The following is a 27,170-nucleotide window of genomic DNA, read 5'->3' on the forward strand; positions in this document are numbered from 1 at the left end:
ATAGAATCTGTGTTTAACATGATTTTTGTGTTGTTACCTACCCTCAACCCCTGGGGGTGGCCCGTCAGGAAGTCCGGGATCCAGTTGCAGAGGGAGGTGTTTATTCCCAGGGTCCTTAGCTTAGTGATGAGCTTTGAGGGCACTATGGTGTTTGACGCTGAGCTGTAGTCAATGAGTAGCATTCTTACATAAGTGTTCCTTTTGTCCAGTTGTGAAAGGGCAGTGTGGAGTGCAATAGAGATTGGATCTGTTGGCGCGGTATGCAAATTGCGTGGGTCTATGGCTTCTGGGATAATGGTGTTGATATGAGCTATGACCAGCCTTTCAAAGCATTTCATGGCTACAGACGTGAGTGCTACGGGTCGGTAGTCATGTATCAACTCAGGGGCTTGAAAACTTATTTAATCAAGATATGTTTTTTATTTTTTACAAATGTTAGAATTGTTCTTCCGCTTTGAAATTTGAGTATTTTGTGTAGATCAATGACAAAAAATTACAATGAAATCCATTTTAATCCTACTTTGTAACACAACAACCGTTTGAAAAAGTCAAGGGCTGTGAATACTTTCTGAAGGCACTTTAGGAGTGCATGTACTGTATGTCCACTAGGTGAACTAGACCTAATCTATACTGAATGTTTCAATACTCTCTCCCCTATCTCAAAGACTACTTTCATTGTTCCCCCATGAATATTACAGATGTAGGATATTCATTTGAGCCAGTATCCTACAGCAGGAAAATAATTCTGCAGCAACAGGAAATTGGATTTATTATTTGGATTATAATGAAGTGAAAATTACAAACTTTACAAGCCTTTTTTGATTCTCAAATACACTACAAGTTTTAAAATAATCCTGCAACAGGGTGATCAAATTGAGATTCTACGTCTATATGCAAAATGTTGTCTTGGTGTGTAACAGTGTTCATTGACCTATCACTGGTTACTGTACCATATAATGTAGTCTGTCATTGTATGTTTTGACAGTGTGCGTGACATGGTGCCTGATGTGTATAGATCTACGATGCGTGTATTTGATATGACCTGTGTGTGTGAGTCATGTAGGTGATATGATATATGCGTGATGTTCCCATATGTGATTTGATGTGAATGATGTGTGTATATGATGCTTGTACATGATATGATGTGTATGACATGTGTTCCAAGGGAGGCCCAGCAGAGCAGTCACAGGAAGCGTGCATGCAGCTCCACGCTGGCGTCCTTCGCCGAGACAGAGGAGAGCGAGAGCCGAGGGGCCCCGGAGCCCAGTACTGCACAACACAGCATCAACTCACTGTACAAAGTGGACACAGCTGAGGTAGAATGGACACCACAGCCACTGAGCCACACCTGATCCTGGTCCATGAGAGGGGATCTAGAAAATATATTTTCCCCCAAACCCCATCAGACATGTGTACAGTACTAGACTTCCTGTTAGATCTCTTGCTGTTGGTAAACATAAACTCATACACTGACCAAAAGCATTAAGCCTTTAGTGGGTCATAGATCTCTCTCTGCTCTAGTCTCTCTCTCTCTCGCTCTCTCGCTTTCTCGCTCTGTCCTTTCTCCCTCCCTCTCTCTCTCATTCTGCTAGTCTGTTTAGGGTTCATCAGGGCAACTTCAGTTGCAGCGACAACGCGATGCTCACGCGCCCCCGTCCCAATGTCACTTCTGCTGTCTCCCAGGCGACCGGTGACCAGGGGGAGATCTGTACTAAAGACGGAAAAAACAGATAGAGAGAAAGTCACATAAAGGGAGAGGTCGTATGTTCTGGCAATAAAAATGCAGCTCAATTAGATGGTAAGCCATCAGTGTCTATGTCTCCTAGGGGGTTCATTACACTTCACTCCTAGCTGCTGCCTGCTGCCACCACAAAAAATGCATTAATAATAAATCGCCCTCTTGCGTAACGATAGCCAGTTATAGAGGGGTTAGCACTGTTTTGGGCAGGGTCATTTGGTGTGTGCGTGCGTCTGTGTGTTCCTGTGTGCTCAGGGCCGTATGTAATGTGAGGGTGTATTTCTATAATAAACCACCCAGCCCAACCTTAGTCCAACAGAGTGAAGTGAATCTTTGTATCTCCCAAAGGTGACAATAACATGATCTCCCTAATAAGATGATCTCCATAATGCTCTGGACTACTGGGCACTCTCAGCTATTTTAAAGGAGAGCTGAAGTAGACTTTCCTATCAAAGAGCTGTTTTTACCCCAGGAATGCTAAGAATGTGGTTCACCACCTAAGCCCACTTCAGTGACATAGCGTCAGCAATACTACATGTCTACATACTCCAGAATGCAACAGGCCCCATAATGCTGCAGTTTTGTACATGTCACTGACCCCATTGAGCTACGAGCAATTAATGAATAAACTACTACAATGAACTTCTACATTTCACACAGTTCAGCTAGAGTTGTCTTGAGTTTTCCATGTCTTTCATTGCAGACACTTACAGTAGGAAGTAGCTTAAAGGTTGAAAAGTGTGTCTTAAGACAACAGGCCAACTCTGGCTGACACTTGCTGCTGAAAACTAAAGTCACTTGGATTGGAGTCGGCCCCATGAATGATGTGATTGAAAGACCGTACCCATGCAGGGTTCTCCCCCAGATTTTTTTAACAAGGTGGTTCTGCTAAGTACGGTGGGGGGAGACCATTTCCTAAAATCTAGAGCAAAAAAATACCCTGGCCTTAAATTATAACATTGTTGTATTTATTACATAGTGGTGCAGCCAGTGCACAACGTTGCACTCTTACATTTTTTGGGGAGAACCGTGCCATGCCAACTGTAGGCCTGCTGCTGGAGGGAAATAACACTGTAGTTGCGTCTGTTCACGGAACCAAGGTTAATGTCATTTTGTGATTATTGTATATTGGTTTCTATTCTATTGGTTCATTTCTATTTTAATTTTTTTAAGTTTAGTTTCATTTATTTTTCCAGATCTGATTTACTAGTTTTTATTTAGTAAAGAAAAAACGTTATTTTGTATTATATTTAGTTTCAATTAGAATTTGTGTTAGGGGCAGGATGTAGCATATGCATGGGAGGCTGGGAGCCATTTATGTGTTTCATAGTTTGTGTTTTTTGTGATGTCAGTTTTTTCCACTGTGGAGCAGTAATGCATAAGGTGACGGTCCGGTCATAGTTTAGGTTAGGTTTAAAGGTACTCAGTGAGATAACAAACGGTGCCTTAAAGTATTCAGAATCCTTTACCTTTTCCACATTTTGTTACATTACAGCTGTTATTCTAAAATGCATTAAATAAAACAAATCCTCAGCAATCTACACACAGTACCCCATCATGACAAAGTGAAACATGTTTTTTTATAAATTTGCAAAAATATATGAAAATAAGTATTCAGAACCTTTTCTATGAGACTCAAAATTCAATTTGGGTACATCCTGTTTCCATTGATCATCCTTGATGTTTCTACAACAATTGGAGTCCACCTGTGGTAAATTCTATTGATTGGACATGATTTGTCTGAATCGTGGATTAGGAAGGCCACCAAAAATTCTTAAATTTCCATCCCCCAACTACAACATTTTCCACCAAGATAGAACTGCCCAAGGGGGTGGAGTTGCAATCTACTGCAGAGTTCTGTCATGCTATCCAGGTCTGTGCCCAAACAGTTTGAGCTTCTACTTTTAAAAATCCACCTTTCCAGAAATAAGTATCTCACTGTTGCCGCTTGTTATAGACCCCCCTCAGCCCCCAGCTGTGCCCTGGACACCATATGTGAATTAATTGCTCACCGTTTATCTTCAGAGTTTGTACTGTTAGGTGACCTAAACTGGGATATGCTTAACACCCCCGACCGTCCTACAATCTAAGCTAAATGCCCTCAATCTCACACAAATGATCAAGGAAATCACCAGGTATAACCCTAAATCCATAAACACGGGCACCCTCATAGATATCATCCTGACCAACCTGCCCTCTAAATACACCTCTCCTGTCTTCAACCAGGATCTCAGCGATCACTGCCTCATTGCCTGCGTCCGTAATGTGTTCGCGGTCAAACGACCACCCCTCATCACTATTAAACGCTCCCTAAAACACTTCAGCAAGCAGGCCTTTCTAATCGACCTGGCCCGGGTATCCTGGAAGGATATTGACCTCATTCCGTCAGTAGAGGATGCCTGGTTATTCTTTAAAAGTGCTTTCCTCACCATCTTAAATAAGCATGCCCCATTCAAAAAACATTAAACTAAGAACAGACATAGCCCTTGCTTCACTCCAGACCTGACTGCCCTTGACCAGCACAAAACATCCTGTGGCGTACTGCATTAGCATCGAATAGCCCCCGCGATATGCAACTTTTCAGGAAAGTTAGGAAAGCAAAGCCTAGCTTTTTCAAACGAACATTTGCATCCTGTAGCACAAACTCCAAAATGTTCTGGGACACTGTAAAGTCCATGGAGAATAAGAGCAGCTGCCCACTGCACTGCGGCTAGGAAACACTGTCACCACCGATAAATCTACGATAATCGAGAATTTCAAGAAGCATTTTTCTACGGCTAGCCATGCTTTCCACCTGGCTACCCCTACCCCGGTCAACAGCTCTGCACCCCCCACAGCATCTTGCGCAAGCCTCCCCCATTTCTCCTTCACCCAAATCCAGATAGCTGATGTTCTGAAAGATCTGCAAAATCTGGACCCCTACAAATAGCTGGGCTAGACAATCTGGACCCTCTCTTTCTAAAATTATCCGCTGCAATTGTTGCAACCCCTATTACTAGCCTGTTCAACCTCTCTTTCGCAACGTCTGAGATCCCTAAAGATTGGAAAGTTGCCGCGGTCATCCCCCTCTTCAAAGGGGGTGACACTCTAGACCCAAACTGTTACAGACCTATATCTATCCTTCCCTGCCTTTCTAAAGTCTTTGAAAGCCAAGTTAACAAACATATCACCGACCATTTCGAATCCCACCATGCCTTCTCCGCTATGCAATCTGGTTTCCGAGCTGGTCATGGGTGCACCTCAGCCACACTCAAGGTCCTAAACGATATCATAACCACCATCGATAAAAGACAATACTGTGCAGCCGTCTTCATCGACCTGGCCAAGGCTTTCGACTCCGTCAATCACCGTATTCTTATCGGCAGACTCAACAGCCTTGGTTCCTCAAATGAATGCCTCGCCTGGTTCACCAACTACTTATCAGATAGAGTTCAGTGTGTCAAATCAGAGGGCCTGTTGTCTGGACCTCTGGCAATCTCTATGGGGGTGCCACAGGGTTCAATTCTCAGACTGACTCTTTTCTCTGTATACATCAATGATGTCACTCTTGCTACTGGTGATTCTCAGATCCACCTCTACGCAGACGACACCATTCTGTATACTTCTGGCCCTTCTTTGGACACTGTGTTAACAAACCTCCAGACGAGCTTCAATGCCATACAACACTCCTTCCGTGGCCTCCAACTGCTCTTAAATGCAAGCAAAACTTAGTGCATGCTCTTCAACCGATCGCTGCCCACACCCGCCTGCCCGTCTACTATCACTACTCTGGACGGTTCTGACTTAGAATATGTGGACAACTACAAATACCTAGGTGTCTGGTTAGACTGTAAACTCTCCTTTCAGACTTGCATGAAGCATCTCCAATCCAAAATGAAATCTAGAATCGGCTTCCTTTTTCGCAACTATGCATCCTTCACTTATGCTGCCAAACATACCCTCGTAAAACTGACCGGTCCTTGACTTCGGCAATGTCATTTACAAAATAACCTCCAACACTCTACTCAGCAAATTGGATGTAGTCTATCACAGTGCCATCCGTTTTGTCACCAAAGCCCCATATACCACCCACCACTGCGACCTGTATTCTCTTGTTGGCTGGCCCTCGCTTCATATTCGTCGCCAAACCCACTGGCTCCAGGTCATCTATAAGTCTTTGCTAGGTAAAGCCCCGCCTTATCTCAACTCACTGGTCACCATAGCAGCACCCACCCATAGCACGCGCTCCAACGGTATATTTCACTGGTCACCCCCAAAGCCAACTCCTACTTTGGCCGCCTTTCCTTCCAGTTCTCTGCTGCCAATGACTGGAACGAATTGCAAAAATCACTGAAGCTGGAGACATATCTCCCTCACTAACTTTAAGCATCAGCTGTCAGAACAGCTTACCTATCTTTCCACCTGTACATAGCCCATCTGTAAATAGCCCACCCAACTAGCCCACCCAACTACCTCATCCCCATATTGTATTTTTTTTTTTTGCTCCTTTGCACCCCGGTTTCTCAACTTGCACATTCATCTTCTGCACATCTATCACTCCAGTGTTTAATTGCTAAATTGTAATTATTTCACCACTATGGCCTATTTATTGCCATACCTCCCTAATCTTACTACATTTGCACACACTGTATATAGACTTTTCTATTGTACGTTTGTTTATGCCATGCGTAACTCGGTGTTGTTTGTGTCGCACTGCTTTTCTATCTTGGCCAGGTCGCAGTTGTAAATGAGATCTTGTTCTCAACTAACCTACCTGGTTAAATACAGGTGAAATAAGAAAATACAACATTTTGCAAGGCACACACCTGTCTATACAAGGTCCCACAGTTGACAGTGCATGTCAGAGCAAAAATCAAGACGTGGTCGAAGGAATTGTCCGTAGAGCTCCGAGACAGGATTGTGTTGAGGCACAGATCTGGGGAAGGGTACCAAAAAATGGCTGCAGCATTGAAGGTCCCAAGAACACAGTGGCCTCCGTCATTCTTGAATGGAAGAAGTTTGGAACCAACAAGACTTTTCTGGCAGCCAAGCCAAACTGAGCAATGGGGAGAATGGCCTTAGTCAGGGAGGTGACAAAGAACCCAATGGTCACACTGACATAGCTCTAGAGTTCCTCTGTGAGGATGGGAGAAACTACCAGAAGGACAACCATCTCTGCAATCCGCTTGGAGTTTGCCAAAAGGCACCTAAAGACTCTCAGACCATGAGAAACAGGATTATCTGGTCTGATGAAACCAAGATTGAACTCTTTGGCCTGAATGCCAAGTGTCACGTCAGGAGGAAACCTGGCACCATCCCCACGGTGAAGCATGGTGGTGGCAGCATCATGCTTAGGTTTGTTTTTCAGCGGTAGGGACTGGGGGACTAGTCAGGATCAAGGCAAAGCTGAACGGAGCAAAGTACAGAGATCCTTGATGAAAACCTGCTCCAGAGCGCTCAGGACCTCAGACTGGTGTGAAGGTTCACCTTCCAACAGGACAACGACCGTAAGCACACAGACAAGACAATGCATGAGTGGCTTGGGAACAAGTCTCTAAATGTCCTTGAGTGGCCCAGCCATAGCCTGGAACTGAACCCGATCTAACATCTTTTGAGAGACCTGAAAATGGCTGTGCAGCAACACTTCCCATCCAACCTGACAGAGCTTGAAAGCATCTGCAGAGAAGAATGGGAGAAACTCCCCAAATACAGATGTGCCAAGCTTGTAGCGTCATACCCAAGAATACTCAAATCAAAGTTTATTAGTCACGTGCGCCGAATACAACAGGTGTAGACCTTACAGTGAAATGCTTACTTACAGGCTCTAACCAATAGTGCAAAAAAGGTATTAGGTGAACAATAGGTTGCTAAAGAAATAAAACAGTAAAAATATATACAGTAGCGAGGTTATAAAAGTAGCGAGGCTACATACAGACACCGATTAGTCAGGCAGATTGAGGTAGTATGTACATGTAGATATGGTTAAAGTGACTATGCATATATGATGAACAGAGTGTAGCAGTAGCATAAAAGAGGGTTTGGCGGGTGGTGGGTGGGACACAATGCAAATAGCCTGGTTAGCCAATGTGCGGGAGCACTGGTTGGTCGGCCCAATTGATGTAGTATGTACATGAATGTGTAGTTGATGTGACTATGCATATACAGTGCCTTGCGAAAGTATTCGGCCCCCTTGAACTTTTCGACCTTTTGCCACATTTCAGGCTTCAAACATGAAGATATAAAACTGTAATTTTTTGTGAAGAATCAACAACAAGTGGGACACAATTATGAAGTGGAACGAAATTTATTGGATATTTCAAACTTTAAAAAAAAATAAAAAATGAAAAATTGGCCGTGCTAAATTATTCAGCCCCTTTACTTTCAGTGCAGCAAACTCTCTCCAGAAGTTCAGTGAGGATCTCTGAATGATCCAATGTTGACCTAAATGACTAATGAAGATAAATAGAATCCACCTGTGTGTAATCAAGTCTCCGTATTAATGCACCTGCTCTGTGATAGTCTGAGAGGTCCGTTTAAAGCGCAGAGAGCATCATGAAGAACAAGGAACACACCAGGCAGGTCCGAGATACTGTTGTGGAGAAGTTTAAAGCCGGATTTGGATACAAAAAGATTTCCCAAGCTTTAAACATCCCAAGGAGCACTGTGCAAGCGATAATATTGAAATGGAAGGGGTATCAGACCACTGCAAATCTACGAAGACCCGTCCGTCCCTCTAAACTTTCAGCTCATACAAGGAGAAGACTGATCAGAGATGCAGCCAAGAGGCCCATGATCACTCTGGATGAACTGCAGAGATCTACAGCTGAGGTGGGAGACTCTGTCCATAGGACAACAATCAGTCGTATACTGCACAAATCTGGCCTTTATGGAAGAGTGGCAAGAAGAAAGCCATTTCTTAAAGATATCCATAAAAAGTGTCGTTTAAAGTTTGCCACTAGCCACCTGGGAGACACACCAAACATGTGGAAGAAGGTGCTCTGGTCAGATGAAACCAAAATCGAACTTTTTGGCAACAATGCAAAACGTTATGTTTGGCGTAAAAGCAACACAGCTCATCACCCTGAACACACCATCCCCACTGTCAAACATGGTGGTGGCAGCATCATGGTTTGGGCCTGCTTTTCTTCAGCAGGGGCAGGGAAGATGGTTAAAAATGATGGGAAGATGGATGGAGCCAAATACAGGACCATTCTGGAAGAAACCCTGATGGAGTCTGCAAAAGACCTGAGACTGGGACGGAGATTTGTCTTCCAACAAGACAATGATCCAAAACATAAAGCAAAATCTACAATGGAATGGTTCACAAATAAACATGGCCAAGTCAAAGTCCAGACCTGAATCCAATCGAGAATCTGTGGAAAGAACTGAAAACTGCTGTTCACAAACGCTCTCCATCCAACCTCACTGAGCTCGAGCTGTTTTGCAAGGAGGAATGGGCAACAATTTCAGTCTCTCGATGTGCAAAACTGATAGAGACATACCCCAAGCGACTTACAGCTGTAATCACAGCAAAAGGTGGCGCTACAAAGTATTAACTTAAGGGGGCTGAATAATTTTGCACGCCCAATTTTTCAGTTTTTTATTTGTTAAAAAAGTTTGAAATATCCAATAAATTTCGTTCCACTTCATGATTGTGTCCCACTTGTTGTTGATTCTAAACAAAAAATTACAGTTTTATATCTTTATGTTTGAAGCCTGAAATGTGGCAAAAGGTCGAAAGGTTCAAGGGGGCCGAATACTTTCGCAAGGCACTGTATGATAAACAGAGAGTAGCAGCGTAAAAAGAAGGGTTGGGGGGGCACACAATGCAAATAGTCCAGATAGCCATTTGATTACCTGTTCAGGAGTCTTATGGCTTGGGGCTAAAAACTGTTGAGATGCCTTTTTGTCCTAGACTTGGCACTCCGGTACCGCTTGCCATGCGGTAGTAGAGAGAACAGTCTATGACTGGGGTGGCTGGGGTCCTTGACAATTTTTAGGGCCTTCCTCGGAACTGCCTGGTGTAGAGGTCCTGGATGGCAGGCAGCTTAGCCCCAGTGATGTACTGGGCCGTACGCATTACCCTCTGTAGTGCATTGCGGTGGGAGGCCGAGCAATTGCCGTACCAGGCAGTGATGCAACCAGTCAGGATGCTCTCGATGTTGCAGCTGTAAAACCTTTTGAGGATCTCAGGACCCATGCCAAATCTTTTTTGTTTCCTGAAGGGGAATAGGCTTTGTCGTGCCCTCTTCACGACTGTCTTGGTGTGTTTGGACCATTCTAGTTTGTTGTTGATGTGGACACCAAGGAACTTGAAGCTCTCAACCTGCTCCACTATAGCCCCATCGATGAGAATGGGGGTGTGCTCGGTCCTCCTTTTCCTGTAGTCCACAATCAACTCCTTAGTCTTGGTTACGTTGAGGGATAGGTTGTTATTCTGGCACCACCCGGCCAGGTCTCTGACCTCCGTCCTATAGGCTGTCTCGTCATTGTCGGTGATCAGGCCTACCACTGTTGTGTCATCTGCAAACTTAATGAAGGTGTTGGAGTCGTGCCTGGCCATCCAGTCGTGGGTGAACAGGGAGTACAGGAGGGGACTGAGCACACACCCCTGGGGAGCTCCAGTGTTGAGGATCAGCGTGGCAGATGTGTTGCTACCTACCCTCACCACCTGGGGGCGGCCCGTCAGGAAGTCCAGGATCCAGTTGCAGAGGGAGGTGTTTAGTCCCAGGATCCTTAGCTTAGTGATGAGCTTTGAGGGTACTATGGTGTTGAACGCTGAGCTGTAGTCAGTGAATAGCATTCTCACATAAGTGTTCCTTTTGTCCAGTTGGGAAAGGGCAGTGTGGAGTGCAATAGAGATTGCATCATCTGTGAATCTGTTTGGGCGGTATGCAAATTGGAGTGGGTCTAGGGTTTCTGGGATAATGGTGTTGACGTGAGCCATTACCAACCTTTCAAAGCACTTCATGGCTACGGACGTGAGTACTACGGGTCTGTAGTCATTTTGGTTGGTTGCCTTTGTGTTCTTTGGCACAGGTGGTCTTCTTGAAACATGTTAGTATTACAGACTCAATCAGGGACATGTTGAAAATGTTAGTGAAGACACCTGCCAGTTGGTCAGCACATGCCCGGAGCACATGTCCTGGTAATCCGTCTGGCCCCGCAGCCTTGTGTATGTTGACCTGTTTAAAGGTCTTACTCACTTCGGCTATGGAGAGCGTGATCACAGAGTCATCCGGAACAGCTGATGCTCTCATGCATACCTCAGTGTTGCTGGTATCGAAGCGAATGTAGAAGTGTTTTAGCTCGTCTGGTAAGCTCGTGTCACTGGGCAGCTCGCGGCTGTGCTTCCCTTTGTAGTCTGTAATAGTTTGCAAGCCCTCAAGGCTGTAATCGCTGCCAAAGGTGCTTCAACAAAGTACTCAGTAAAGGGTCTGAATACTTATGTAAAAACCTGATTTTGCTTTGTCATTATGAGGTATTGTGTGTAGATTGATGAGGGAAAAAAAATATTTTATCAATTTTAGAATAAGAATGTAACCTAACAAAATGTGGAAAAAGTCAAGGGTTCTGAATTCTTTCAGAATGCACTGAATTCTTTCAGAAGCTCAGTAACCAGGAGCTTCGAACCGCGAGGTTAAACTTCTCCGCTGTTTTGGTCCCATAGCTGCCACGTTGTAGCAGCGTGAAGTGCACCTGGGCACATGCGCAGATGTTCTGTGTGACTGACTTGCATCACGCTCATCTCCATGGGCACGTTCCTCTGCTTCAACGTTTCTGACGCCTGCCAGATCTTACAACACCTTGATAGGTATTTTACGTATCAGCTAACCACATCATGGTTGCAGCCCCCTGCTTAGACGTTGCATGTCATGTCATTGACTATGCAGTCGGCACCAGACTGCTGTATCATATGATGTGGTTAGATGATACATGTAATACCTATCTAGACATTGTTTTGGAGTCAAAGATACAATTATTTTGAGAAACAAACTATTAATGAAAAACAATTTAGTAAACTGAAATAAAATCATTGAGAAACTAAAACTATTTCAATTTACTAAATAGTTTTTTCATTAATAGTTTTAGTTTCAGTTTACTGTAATAACCTTGCTGAACACTACTAGCATATAATCACTGATATGGACCCTGTGGTCAGTGGATGGAGTTTTCTACTCTGTTGAAGAGGATATGCTAAGTGTGACTTGTTAAATAGCTGCTATCAGTCGGAGGAGGAAAGCTCTTCATCTTGTTCCCTCGCATGTGCACGTGCACGCACACACACACACACACACACACACACACACACACACACACACACACACACACACACACACACACACACACACACACACACACACACCTCTGTGACTCATAGAACCCAGAATTGTAATTTACATCATTTACACATATGCTGTATGTCAGTCAGACATTTAAGCAATAAGGCATGAAAACCCAGGGATTGTCATGTGATAACTCCCGACTAAGGGCTGTTCTTAGGCCCGAGGCGAAGCCGAAATATGTTGGCAACCGTTATAAAACTTTGTTTTGCATATTTGAAATATTTACCTGAATTCCTAACCACCCTACTAAATGTGTCACTACTGAAACATAGTGAACAAGTCACAATAAAGGGAAAACCATGCACAGTACTTATCAATTTGATTAACCTTTTATTTGCATACCAAATTAACAAAATATTAAGAAAAAAATCCAGATTTTCAGAACTGTAAAATGCTCAATGTTGATTGTATGAATCTGAAACTTGTTAATTGATTGAATTACTTATGCATCTTACTCATTGTGTTGGTTAGATGTTTAAATAATCACTTTACCTTTCTGTATTTTGGCAAAATAACAGGCGTTTTGGTGTCAAGTGCCATTCTAGATGCATATAACTTGTTTTAGGATAAACATTGTCATTGAAAGCTTCCACAATTTAATAAAAGTAGCGAACCTTGGTGGGGATTCCTATGGGTTGGGAGGGATCAGCCAATGTTTAGAGAGCATTGTCTTCTTCAAATTGGGTTGCCTATGGTTTGTAAACCAAAGACTAAGGTTGTATCCAGGAGCCCAGACCAAGCTTTATACTAGGACATTGGTCCCAAGATCCAGACCAAGACCCAGTGAGTTGAGAACATGACAAGCTAAAGACTGAATTTATGTGGTCTCAAGATCAAGAGTCCATGGGCCCTTTCTTCAAGTAGAGTAAACTGTTTCAGTTATGACCGTTTCGGTTTGGACAATCTTGTCTTATTTTGGACTTTAAAGAATCCCCATAGCTAACATATGGCTGGTTATCATTCATTTGGACAGCAAACATATATTTTAGTCTTAAATGTAAATGTAGTCCCAAAATCGTACTAAACATATTTCTTGAAATATTAGATGTTTGGTAGAGACACTTCTAAAAAATACATGAAGATTTACCAACTTTCTCACAAATGTTCTCTAAAATGTTTGCAGACAGGTAACTCACCATGTGGCCATGCTGGAGAAGTGTGCAATCCCATCACCTGGTGATATGTGCAGGGGTGTGGCTTTAAATCACATTCATTCTGCAGTATTTTAATGTGTGTGTTTCAGTAGTGACAGCATTTTTTTTTTTTTATTAAAACAGAACTACTAATTAGATCAATATCTTCCAAGGTAATAATAGAACAACTCACAATTTTCTATTGAAATAATTGTAAAAAAAAAATTATTTGCTTTTTTTTCAAACATGTTTAGGAGTCAGTGTTTGGGACAGCCACCTCTCAATAGAAATAGGTGTATAAACAATGACTGAGTACAATATTTAATTTAACAATATGTTTGTTATTGCCTTAGATTGAATTAGAACGTATCATGATGTAAATAAATATCCTTAGTTTGGAGACTTAACTGTTTGTTAAAATAGCTTTTTCGGGGTGGGACTGCAATTTGCACCACTTCTGTACAATCATCCATATATTATGCACTACTTTTGACCGGAGCCCTTTTGGCCCTGGTCAAAAGTAGTGCTCTATGTTGTGAATAATGTGCCATTTCAGATTCAGCCCCTCTACAGTATGTCTTAATTAGCCTGTTTAGAGGAACATGACATGTAAGTGTTTTCATAATCCCTGGAACTGAGAAACATGCTCTGATACACAACACAATGCCTGCCCTCTACATCTGTTAACAAGCTAAGTAACATGATTACAGTCCACATGCAGTGTTCATTTAGCTGGGGAGGAAGGAGTCCCCTTGCCTTGTCACATTAAGGTATGTATGACTGGTGTTCCCGTGCCAGATAGCTCTCTGTCTCTCGCTCTCTCTCTCTCTCTGCAGTTCAGTTGGGATAGGAGGATTACTACAGGCATCTACTGTATAGACCCTCTGCTGCTCAACTGTGACATGCCTTTCTGCTTCTCTCTCTGTTTCTTTCTCTCTGTTTCTCTCGCTCTCTCTCTCTCCTTGCCTCTTACTCTCCCCCAATGTTTGTAACTGGTTATTTCTCCCCCCATCTCTCTATCCCTTTAGGTTATAGCAGATGACAAGAAGAAGGATGACAATACAACCAATGGTAAAGGCTATCTCAATTCTACCCAACCACACCACACAGTACATACATTACATAATACTACAGTGCTATACACTGATCAATCTGATTCATTACTATCACTGAAAGTGACAATAACATATTGTGAAAACCAACCTATATTTCATTAATGGTACTGTAAGAAGTGCGTCCATTTATTTGATGGTGGTTTGTAAATCTACGGTATGTCACTATTAGTGTAATGTACAGATGTGTTTAGGAGCCGTGTGTCTTTCCCCCCTTCCTCTCCTCCTTCCCTCCCATCCTCTTCCCCCCTTACCCTTCCTCCTTGGCTGAGACTCTTTGAAGATGCGTCTGGAATTATGCTTTACGACAACCGTCCAATTATCTAGCCTACCTCTTCCCCTCTTTTCATTGCTTGGTAACACCTGCCATTGGAGTAACAGGATGACCATTGCTCAGTGCGGCCCTCTGCGTATAGCCCTATGTAGCTCCACAAGGATCATCTTCTCTTTGAGTGGAACTTCACTGATATATGATCAATGATATGTATGTTTACATGGAAGCATTATGTGGGAGTGAGCAGTGTTGATCTGAGGCTCCTGAATATATGTTAATGTATGGGCCCCAGATGCCACATGGACGACTGTAGATCAGCACAGACCGATTTCCCTATGAGTCACTAGAAAAACACTGCTATTTATATTTAATAGCAACACTATCTCAAAGCCATAAAATGTGTCATAAAAAAAGTCTATCCTATCTATTCAGCTGATACTTATTCATTTCCTTAGTTTTGGGGTTTAATTTGTGAAGGCTTCAAATGTTGCTATAGGCATTGATTATGTTTGATCTACTGTATAGTTCATGAATAACTCTTATAGGCATTGATTATGTTTGATCTACTGTACAGTTCATTAATAGCTCTCATGCACTTTGATTATGTTTGATCTACTGTACAGTTCATGAATAGCTCTCATGCACTTTGATTATGTTGGATCTACTGTACAGTTCATGAATAGCTCTCTTGCACTTTGATTATGTTTGATCTACTGTACAGTTCATGAATAGCTCGCATGTACTTTGATTATGTTTGATATACTGTACAGTTCATGAATAGCTCACATGTACTTTGATTACAGTTGAAGTCGGAAGTTTACATACACCTTAGCCAAATACATTTAAACTCAGTTTTTCATAATTCCTGACATTTAATCCTAGTAAACATTCCCTGTCTTAAGTTAGTTAGGATCATCACTTTATTTTAAGAATGTGAAATGTATGCTGGGGTCATTGTCCATTTGTGGAAGTATGCTTGGGTTCATTGTCCATTTGGAAGATCCATTTGCGACCAAGCTTTAACTTTCTGACTCAATATATCCACATAATTTTCCTGCCTCATGATGCCATCTATTTTGTGAAGTGCACCAGTCTCTCCTGCAGCAAAGCACCCCCACAACATGATGCTGCCACCCCCGTGCTTCATGGTTGGGATGGTGTTCTTCGGCTTGCAAACATCCCCCTTTTTCCTCCAAACATAACGATGGTTATTATGGCCAAACAGTTTTTTTTTGTTTCATCAGACCAGAGGACATTTCTCCAAAAAGTACGATCTTTGTCCCATGTGCAGTTGCAAACCGTAGTCTGGCTTTTTAATGGCAGTTTTGGAGCAGTGGCTTCTTCCTTGCTGAGCGGCCTTTCAGGTTATGTCGATATAGGACTCATTTTACTGTGGATATAGATACTTTCGTACCTGTTTCCTCCAGCATCTTCACAAGGTCCTTTGCTGTTCTGGGAATGATTTGCACTTTTCGCACCAAGGTACGTTCAACTCTAGGAGACAGAACGCGTCACCTTTCTGAGTGGTATGACGGCTGCGTGGTCCCATGGTGTTTATACTTGCGTACTATTGTTTATACAGATGAATGTGGTACCTTCAGGCATTTGGAAATTGCTCCCAAGGATGAACCAGTCTTGTGGAGGTCTCTAATTTTTTTTCTGTGGTCTTGACTGATTTCTTTTTATTTTCCCATGATGTCAAGCAAAGAGGCACTGAGTTTGAAGGTAGGCCTTGAAATACATCCACAGGTACACCTCCAATTGACTCAAATGATGTCAATTAGCCTATCAGAAGCTTCTAAATCCATGACATCATTTTCTGGAATTTTCCAAGCTGTTTAAAGGCACAGTCAACTTAGTGTATGTAAACTTCTGACCCACTGGAATTGTGATACAGTGAGTTAATAGTGAAATAATCTGTCTGCAAAAAATTGTTGGAAAAATTGCTTGTGTCATGCACAACGTAGATGTCCTAACCGACTTGCCAAAACTAGTTTGTTAACAAGAAATTTGTGGTGTGGTTGAAAAACAAGTTTTAATGACTCGAACCAAAGTGTATGTAAACTTCCGACTTCAACTGTATGTTTTATCTACTGTACAGTTCATGAATACATCTCATATACTTTGATCATGTTTGATCTACTGCATAGTTTCATGAATAACTCTCATATACTTTGTTGCTCACAATAATATAGATCAAAAGCAGCTAACCAATCAATTCTATAGCTTTTACACAAAGCTTTCTCATCATGATCTGTGTCAGTTTGAGATGCTCTTTAACATTTCAGCGATAGTCACTTTGTGACCTGTCCTCTCTGCAGATCAGGAGGTGTGTGAGACTGCCCCAGCCACAGAGCGGTCCAAACAGGCTAACGAGCCCAGCTCGGCGCTGCTGAAGTCTCAGGATTTGTTTGTTTCTGAGAAGCCTATGTTACAGGAGTCCTGGGTAGACCTGGATGACTTCTCCAAGTGCTTCCAGTAAGACCCATTGGTTTATAGCTATGTGGTACTGTATTTTTATGGCTCTGAAGACCACTACTCTTTGTCTTACAGTCCAAGGGGTTGATGCAAAATACTGGTTTGTTTTTTTCAGGACACTTGTGGTTTTCCACAAGCCTAACACGTATCCAAACCATTTCCAGAAATCGCATTTCAAGGTAAATGTATTCCTAAGTAAGGTCTAAGCTTTTTTTCAATGATATGTACTAACCTAACATATGGAATTGTTTTAGGATATTAATGAAATAGATTTTGTATTTTAGGACCCCTGTAGGTATACAAAATATTTATTCAACGGGTGGGTCTATTCCTGAATGCTGATTGGTTAAAACTGCATTCCAGCCGGTGTCTATTCCACAAGTTGCCACCGGCTAAATCTATGGCGTTAAAATGCCTATTTACTCTGTTCTATATGACTGCGCAATCCACTGTCTCATCATCCCAGCCAGGCAATTTATAAACTTGACCTCCACTATAAAAAGCATCAAGACATTATCTCACATTTCTTTTAGACTTACATTTAGTTTTCAACAGCGGAGATTTGTATAAACCTTGCTGTCTGTCTCTCCAACATTGTTTCAATATTGAAATTCGATCTCCTGCTATCCCATAGTAATGAACGTGTCGGGACGAGGCAGGCAGGCAGTGTTTCTCAACCAGTCTTGAATCATGAAATCATGAATCAGCTGACATTATTTTTATGGATATATACAAAATAAGTAAATTGAATAAAAAAAATAATTAAACTCGCTCTTTCCAGCTTCAGTTTGAAGTGATTGTGTTACTGTAGCTGTGTTGTTGGCTAGTTCCTCTGAAAAACAGTGTCCTGACGAGTGAGCACATTTTCTATGCCAGGTGAAATCGCGCCTCATTAGCTCATTGTTATGGATGTATCCAAATAAATGTCACTAGAAAACAGCTTAAACAAATGCAAATGCTGCTACTGTTGTTATTCTGGCTGCACTTTTTTGATGTGACTGTAAATTAGCTGTAGCTGGCTAGCTAGCAAGCATGAGATGAGAACGTTGACAGCCAGTATGGTAATGGCACATTTAGAACGAACTACTGGGTCGCGTCCATAGATACAGAAAAAAAAGACTGAACAACTGGGTCATGTCTCTAGAAACCCTAGATTTGTGTCGGGACATCTTGTGGAAGGATGAAATAGTATGAATAAATTAATACAAATAAAGTTTTTAAATGTCAATCATTATTTTATACAACATAACACATTGTATAAAAGTGATAATGCCCTCGAAGCCGGTGTTTGGAGGATATATCGGCACGGTTTGCCGGCCCTCGACGAACACCTGTGCCAATATATCCTCCAAACACCAGCTTCTCGGGCATTATCTCTGAAGTGGAAACATTATTTGATGAAACATTGAAATTGCCCTAACTGCTATTAGCCCATAGAAACTGATTGAATAACACACAAATACATGGCAAAAAAAGATAATTCAGAAAGAATTGTGGTTTGATGAAAGAAATCTACAATTGTGTATTATATTCTATGTACAAAAAATAACATTCACTTCCAGTCATTTTTACTGCACAGTAATTTTGTAGGGAGTTGGGACGGTGGCGTCTTTGGTTCCCACGCGGCTTCTGAACATCGTAAAACAGACAACATGTACATGTTCGTGACAGTCTAAGCTTTTCAGAATGGGATCATAATAGTTTGCAGCTCAAAACGTTCAAAGTTTACAGACGTTTTTCTTGAGCGAAAGCATTCTGAAGATCCTCTCTCGTATCACAAAAACCGCTCTACCACTGCTCCCAGCCATCCCACAGGCTAATGGCTGACATCACCCAATGCAAAAATGCCCAGAATTATTTAGCTCAAACACACTGACTTTTATTGGTAAGAGTTTTAAGGGCATCCATACAATACATGGAGTGAAAACTGTGTGATAGTGTTGACAAATGGAATGACATCCCTGATTTTTGTCATCAGAGCACCATCTCCTCCAAAGTATCATCCATGACTCTGAACTGCCCTGTAGGCTCCACCCACTCTGCTGCTACACCTGTACGCCACCCAGGCTCCTCGGCTGCTGCACATATTCAGGTACAATACAAACTTGTAAAGCTACACCTGTACAGCTACACCTGTACAGCTACACCTTACTGTAACATCCATTCAATTCAGGCACAATAACCATCCATGCGCCTTAACTTCACTGTGTCTGCAGCGCTAAATACTAAATACAGGGGGCAAAAATACCATGCTGCAGCCTGTATCAAGTAATATCTTATAGCTAGCTACCTCTATCATTGGCATGTGTACTGTGTTAGTCAAACTCAAAGCTTCTTTAAATTGTACGGAGCTAACTCTGTCCTTCCACTATACATGCATGCTTTGACACATGCATGCTTTGACACACTCCCACCTGCCCAATCTGCCTTCCCTGTCGCCCAGCCACACCTCACAGTGCCCTCTGCTGTTGCGTTTCCACAGGTACACCTTCTCTACTGATGGGCTCTACTGTCCAGCACACTGCACTGCACCTGCGATTTTTATCAGCCCACAGTGTTAGGACTGCAGCCACCCTCTCTGGTGGCCTGTGTGTGCGTGCATGTTGGATTGAGATGGAGCGTTTGACTCCTTTCATCCCGGGCACGTCTGTGTCGCTCGCTCTTTATCTGTCTTTTTCTCTGTCTCTAGCTCGCTGTCCTTCCATACTCCCATCTCCTTTCTTATTCCTTATGTTGCCGCCTTGCATGCTTTCTCTCTCTCTCTCTCTCTCTCTCTCTCTCTCTCTCTCTCTCTCTCTCTCTCTCTCTCTTATTTATATATATATCCCCTTCTCTCTCTCCTCTCTCTCCCCCCTCTTTTCCTTCTCCTCCCCTCCATACTGATGAGTGTAGCTTGGTGCTGTTTGTCTGTGTGTTTCTCCAGTCTCCAGATGAGAAGGGCTCTCACTACCTGTTGGTGGACAGCCTGCAGCCTTCCCACATCCTCATCAGCTTCTCTGCTTTGGTACACTGGGGAGAGACAGCCGATGAGAGTAAGGGCATAACATTCAAAAACACCCACATGCATGGACGTACACACACACACTCACATATGCTCATGCGCACACACGCACGTATGCAGCATACACACACACACTTGGACATGCACACACCATGCGCATACCACAGACACATGTTTATATCGCACTCAAACATCATTGTCGTGTCTTTGGCTATGCCGGATTAAGTGATATGACATGCTAACCTATAAAATCCTTTCTCTGTAATTAATCATGTAAATGTAATTAACTAGAAAGTCGGGGCACCACGGAAGAACGTTTATAGAGCCGTTATCTTCCGAATAAACTCTTAAAATACTTAGTCATATTTTACATCGATAGCAGTCAATATTAACCCTTATCTTATTTTCAGTCTCATAATGAAAGTTGTAAATTCTTGGCTATCTTCACGAACCCTGGCTAACAAGTTGAATCAGCAATACAAAATTGGGTTTAATTATTTATTTACTAAATACCTAAACTAATCACACAGAATTACAAATACACCGAATACAAATGATGTCATACATGATGGCTGGTTACACAAAGGAAAGGGGGTTGGGCTTGAATGAAAGAGCGGGAAGATTTAGGAACAAAGAAACAGCAGCTATGCTATCGTAAATACATTATCTTATGCATTCTAAATTACCGCCCATTTGGAAAAGGAAAATGCAATAAATATTTACTCTGAGCTGCGCTTCGGTAGATTGGTCGTAGATGCTGGCCGGGTTGGCCAACAGATCTTCCTGTCCTCGGAAGAATGTCTCTGGTGGTAAATTGGATACGTGGTGGTATCTTCGTCTGGTTGTTAGACTGGATCTGTCGTCCGTCCTTTCCTAGCCCACGTCTACAGCGGCCGCTGCTAACTCAACGGCTAGGAAGTATCACTTCTGTAGTGAATAAGCTCAAAGTTCATACCATTCGCCACCAAAGCTCACGCCGAGGTTGGCTTAGTTCTGTACTTGACATGTGTGTCCTTCTAACGTAGAGGCTGCAGACCTCACGTACTGGAACATGTGGTTATCTTTTCGTCAAAGGCTTATATAGTGGAGAGGGGGAAGGATGTGTTTCATCGTTTATAACCCCTGTCTCTTCACAGGGGTGGGCCACTGATCAAGCAGGGCACTTTCCTTATGAAAACCCAATTCTCTCATTTGGAAGCTAAAATTACATTTAATCTCCTAACAAACAATTTCAATATCAAACATTTCAATTGCATAACAATTCCATGTTACTCTGATAACTAGAGGGTATATACTTTCTCAGGTACAGTTTATGTCGTCCTGTCATCAGTCATAATGTCTCAGATGACAACCGAACTGACATCCATACTCATTACGTTCCAAAGCATATTTCCAACTGGTTTTATTACCAAAATATGGTTCCTTTCCCCATTTGTTTGATGTTCCCAGGCTCTCTATATTTAACAGGACAGCAGTCCTTCAGGACAGCAGTCCTTCAGTAGGGTCAGAGAGGGGAAGGGAGAAAGGTATTTATGGGGGGGGGGGTCATAAACCTTACCCACAGGCCAACGTCATGACATCATGCACAGACAAACCACTTAAAAACACGCACATGGTGTGCACGTTTCATAATACAATGAACACAGCACCCATCTACACACACTCATACTCATCCACTCTCACTCAGTTACAAACATACGCACATCACACGTCTCCATATCAAGACTTGTTAAACAATAGAAAGAGTACACTATATATATACACAAGTATGTGGACACCTCTTCAAATGAGTGGATTCAGCTTTTTCAGCCTCACCCTTTGCTGACAGGTGTATAAAATCGAGCACACAGCCATGTAATCTCCATAGACAAACATTGGCAGTAAAATTGGCCTTGCTGAAGAGCTCAATTACTTTTAACGTGGCACTGTCATAGGATGCCACCTTTCCAAGGTCAGTTTGTCAAATTTCAGTTTGTCTAATTTCTGCCCTGCTACAGATGTCCCAGTCAACTGTAAGTGCTGTTATTGTGAAGTGGAAACGTCTAGGAGCAACAATGGCTCAACCACGAAGTGGTAGGCCACACAAGCTCACAGAACGGGACCGCCAAGAGCTGAAGTGCGTAGCTCTTAAAAATCTTCTGTCCTCGGTTGCAACCCTCACTATGGAGTTACGAACTGCCTCTGGAAGAAACATCAGCACAAGAACTGTTTGTCGGGAGCTTCATGAAATGGGTTTCCATGGCCGAGCAGCCACACGTAAGCCTAAGATCACCATGCGCAATGCCAAGCGACGGCTGGAGTGGTGTAAAGCTCGCCGAGCAGTGGAAACGCGTTCTCTGGAGTGATGAATCACACTTCACCCTGTAGCAGTCCGACGGACTAATCTGGGATTGGCGGATGCAATGAGAACACTACAATACCTGCCTGAATGTATAGTGCCAACTGTAACGTTTGGTGGTGGAGGAATAATGGTCTGGGGCTGTTTTTCATGTTTCGGCCTAGGCCCTGTTGTTCCAGTGAAGGGAAATCTTAACGCTACAGCATAAAATTATATTCTGGATGATTTTGTGCTTCTAACTTTGTGGCAACAGTTTGGGGAATGCCCTTTCCTGTTTCAGCATGACAATGCCCCTGTGCAAAAAGCGAGGTCCATACAGAAATAGCTTTTTGAGATCGGAGAGGAAGAACTTGACTGGCCTTCACAGAGCCCTGACCTCAACCCCATCAAACACCTTTGGGATGAATTGGAACGCCGACTGCGAGAGAGGCCCAACATCAGTGCCCGACCTCCCTAATGCTCTTGTGGAAGGAAGTCCCCGCAGCAATGTTCCAACATGTAGTGGAGAGCCTTCCCAGAAGAGTGGAGGCTGTTATAGCAGCAAAGGGGGACCAACTCAATATTAATGCCCATGATTTTGGAATGAGATGTTCGACGAGCAGGTGTCCACATAATTTTGGTCATGTACCATTATAACCCATCAATAGCACTTGTGTGCCTTTTGTGTTCGGCCATCTGTTTATATCTTCTGTCTTCTTGTAGAGAAGGAGAGTCCTGTGTGCAGGTCTGGAGTTCTCATAGCAGAGCCCTACTCCTGGAAGAGTCTGCTGCGTCAGCTACCTGTCCTCCACATCCAGACCACTGCCTGCAAGGCTGCCCTGCTGGTCCTCCCCCCTGGGTAAGACCTGGCTCAACCTGGCCTGACCACCCTCACCACCAGCCATACATATACAAACTGTTGTTGGCACCAGACATTTCATGACACTCTGAAGCAGTAACATGGTGCCCATGTTCCAAAGTTGGCCATCATCAGGGTGCATAAAAGCCTCACCACACCCTCATGATGTTTGGATGTTGAACTTTTGCCCTTATGAGACCAGTGTTTTCTATGGTTTTATTGATGAAAATAACCCAACACAATCTTTACACTATTAACTTAACTGCTGATTTCCAAAGCTACAGCTGAAACCTCACACCATCAATATATCTTTTACAGTTAGATCTGACGCTCTGAGAAAAAAACTTGCCCTAGTCTCTATTAATGGCTTCTGATTGGCCTAGAAGCAGGGGGCCTAGTTTCTGGGGTCAGGCGGAGGAACGCGGAGCTACAATTACCACTGTGCCGTGGTTTAAACGTAACACTTAGCGCACAAGGCGTCCCCGAGTGATTGAAGTGGATGGGGGGCTGTTTCCGCCAAATGATAATGAACTCAATCTCAACCTCTCACTCTTCTTCACGCTCTCTCTTTTCAATCCTTTTCTATCTCTCAATCTTTCCCTCGATCTGTTTCGCACACACAATCAATCTACAGTATCTCTCCCTCTTTTATATTTCTCTCACTTCATTTTCTCTCTCAACCACTTCCCTCTCCTCCCTCTATCCATTATTCTATTCTCTTAAGCCCAACACCAATCAGGTCTATTGTCATTGATCATGTTTGGCTGTTATAGCTGTATTATGCCAAGCTTATGAGATGGAGGAGTCCAGCTCCACTCTGTCAGGCTGGCAGTGTTCTAGCAGGGCTGTGAGCTGCTGTGGGCCACGGTGCATTAGCACGACTGCTCTATGAGTGGACCACACTTGACCGAGGCAGCCAGGAAGACATTACTGCCAGACAGAGACATGGCTTTGTAATTGGGTCTGAGAGAAAGGGATTATTAACCTACTGTATATGGAAATGAATCTGTAGAGCTGACTAGGCCTTGGTGCAGCAGCTCTAAGCGGAGTAGCACTATCATTGGGTTTTTATCAACTCTAAGTTTCATGGTTTGTTATCTGGTGAGGGGTTGGTTTCACATAATATTAGGGCTAATCTGATCCCGCTCTCTTAACCCCTTTCTATCCCTCCATTCTCTACTCTCGCCCTCACCCCCTCTCCTCCCCTGCCCTAGGCGTCATGTCCTGTGCATCCACACGAGGGCGCCTCTGGGCTACCACGTCCACCTGTACAGCATGGCACCCTTCGTTTTCGGAGACGAGGAGACTGTCATGCCTCACCTTGACAAGGTAAGTTAAGAGGACACCACAGTCACCATGGAAACACCAGCAGACAGCCATACCGCAATAGCCGCTTGGTTTCTCCTCACCTTCTGTTTATACGCCCACTCAGGCATGGGTATACCTCCTCATCCTCCTCTTCTTACCTCTCCTCTCACTCTCGGATGCGCGTCTGATGTTAAGGATGATATCCACTCTGCACTCAGGCCCACAGTGGGTCAGAGATCTCTGTCTGTCTGTCTCTGTCTGTCTGTCTCTGTCTCTATCACGGAAAGCTGATGCTGGTCACAATACACCAACAGCTGGAGGGGGAGGGGAGGAGAGGCAGGCAGTGTACTGTGGCTGCTCAGGCTACAGGGACTTTCTCTTATAAACCCAAGACTGTGAACATGTTGGCTTATTCATGCCATATGCAGACTCAAGCAGCTGGAAAATGACTAGTCAGGCAGTATTTGCACAAGAAGTGTGTTTGATAACTTTTTTCTCCACGGTGAATAAGCAGACGGAATGGACAGAACCAAGGAGCATTTTCTCTGACATTCCACTTTCACCTCACGTGTCCTTACCCCCACCCCCTCTTCTCCTCTCCTCCCCACCTCCAGGAGAGTGTGCGTTTTTGTGAGCAGGCCCTGTCTATTCTGAGGGCACTGGGCAGAGTGGTCAGCTCCTTCTCAGATGAGCTGGAGCTCCCAGCAGCCACCAGGGCTCTGGGGGACGCCCACTGTCCCGCTCAGCTCAGCACTGTCGGAGGGCTCCGAGACCACCAGAGGGTAGGACACATGTAAAAATACACACACACACACACACTGACACTGGACACACACACACACACACACACACACACACACACACACACACACACACACACACACACACACACACACTGACACTGGACACACACTGACACTAGACACACACTGACACTAGACACACTCGACACACACTGACACTAGACACACTCGACACTAACACTAGACACACACACACACTGGACACACACACACACACTGACACTGGATGGACACACACGCACACACACACACACACACACACACACACACACACACACACACACACACACACACACACACACACACACACACACATACTGTATACAAGCACACACACTCAGGGCCGGACTACCACATTTGGGGCCCCGGGGCACCTACCTCCGAATATTTTTTTTAGGAAAATAGCTAACTTCCTGCAGTTTTAACAGATTTTGCCATGGGGCAGAGAAAAATGTGCAGTTTTATGCTTTTCTACACATTTTGTCATGAGGCGGAGAGAGACTTTTTCTATTTTATAGTTCCTCTCATGCAATTCTTCCATTATGCTATGAGGCAGAGAGCAAATTTTGCTATTTGAAAGTTAATTTTAAAGCTATTCAACACATTTTGCCATTGCTTTCCTGATGACACCATGGTTGTAGGCCAAAAACAAAAAGTCAGCCTATAGGGGGAGGTAAGTGAACTTGCATTGTGCCAGGACAACAACCTCTTCCTCAACGTCAGAAAAAGAAAGGAGTTGATTTTTGACTTCAGGCAGCAGAGGAGTTAACATGCCCCGATCCACATCAACAGGACTGCAGTAGAGCGAGTCAGCAGTTTTAACCTGGTATGGATAGGGGGCAGTATTTTCACGGCCGGATGAAAAAACATACCCGATTTAAACTGATTACTACTCTTGCCCAGAAACGAGAATATGCATATTATTAGTAGATTTGGATAGAAAACACTCTGAAGTTTCTAGAACTGTTTGAATGGTGTCTGTGAGTATAACAGAAGTCATATGGCAGGCAAAAACCTGAGAAAAAGTCAACCAGGAAGTGTAGGATCTGAGAAATGTAGTTCTTCTTTCTAGTCCCTTTCGAAACTACAGTATCTGTGCTGTTACGTTGCACTTTCTAAGGCTTCCATTGACTGTCTAAAGCCTTCAGAAAGTGGATTGAGCCTTCTCCTGTCTCTGGGCAGAGTATAGGAGCTCAGTTACTGAGTGGTCTGCCTGAGGACAAAGAGATTGGATATGCGCGTTCCCGCGAGCACGCTGTTTTTTCTTTTCCTCCTTGAATGAATAGCCTATTGTCCGGTTGGAATATTATCGCAATTTTATGTTAAAAATACCATAAAAATTTATTTTAAACAGCGTTTGACATGCTTCTAAGTACGGTAATGGAACATTTTGACTTTTTGTGTCTCGAATTGCGCTCGCGCGTTACCCTTTGCATAGTGACCTGAACGCACGAACAAAACTGAGGTATTTGGACATAACTATGGATTATTTCGAACAAAAACAACATTTCTTGTGGAAGTAGCAGTCCTGGGAGTGCATTCTGACGAAGATCAGCAAAGGTAATACAATATTTCTAATACTAATTCTGAGTTTAGGTTGCCCCGAACTTGGCGGGTGTCTGAATAGCTCGCCGTGATGGCGAGCTATGTACTCAGAATATTGAAAAATGTGCTTTCGCTGAAAAGCTATTTTAAAATCTGACACAGCGATTGCATAAAGGAGTTCTGTATCTATAATTCTTAAAATAATTGTTATGTATTTTGTCAACGTTTATGATGAGTATTTTTGTAAATTCACCAGAAGTTTTTGGTGGGAATACAT

At 43.3% G+C, this 27,170-nt stretch overlaps 1 protein-coding gene across 2 annotated transcripts in view; it reads left to right on the top strand.

Annotated features, from left to right (window-relative positions):
- The window catches only part of adgb (androglobin), a 116,991-nt gene that overhangs the window by 41,939 nt on the left and 47,882 nt on the right, over positions 1–27,170 (top strand). For both annotated transcript variants that reach the window (XM_045695892.1, XM_045695893.1), the window contains 9 exons: positions 1,166–1,316; positions 14,225–14,267; positions 16,904–17,060; positions 17,176–17,239; positions 19,039–19,152; positions 19,984–20,092; positions 23,102–23,237; positions 24,452–24,566; positions 25,160–25,327. In XM_045695892.1, coding sequence (XP_045551848.1) covers positions 1,166–1,316; positions 14,225–14,267; positions 16,904–17,060; positions 17,176–17,239; positions 19,039–19,152; positions 19,984–20,092; positions 23,102–23,237; positions 24,452–24,566; positions 25,160–25,327 — 1,057 coding nt within the window. The remainder of the gene's footprint in view (positions 1–1,165; positions 1,317–14,224; positions 14,268–16,903; positions 17,061–17,175; positions 17,240–19,038; positions 19,153–19,983; positions 20,093–23,101; positions 23,238–24,451; positions 24,567–25,159; positions 25,328–27,170) is intronic.

This window comes from Salmo salar, chromosome ssa15 (assembly GCF_905237065.1).
Source record: "Salmo salar chromosome ssa15, Ssal_v3.1, whole genome shotgun sequence".
Lineage (NCBI taxonomy): Eukaryota > Metazoa > Chordata > Actinopteri > Salmoniformes > Salmonidae > Salmo > Salmo salar.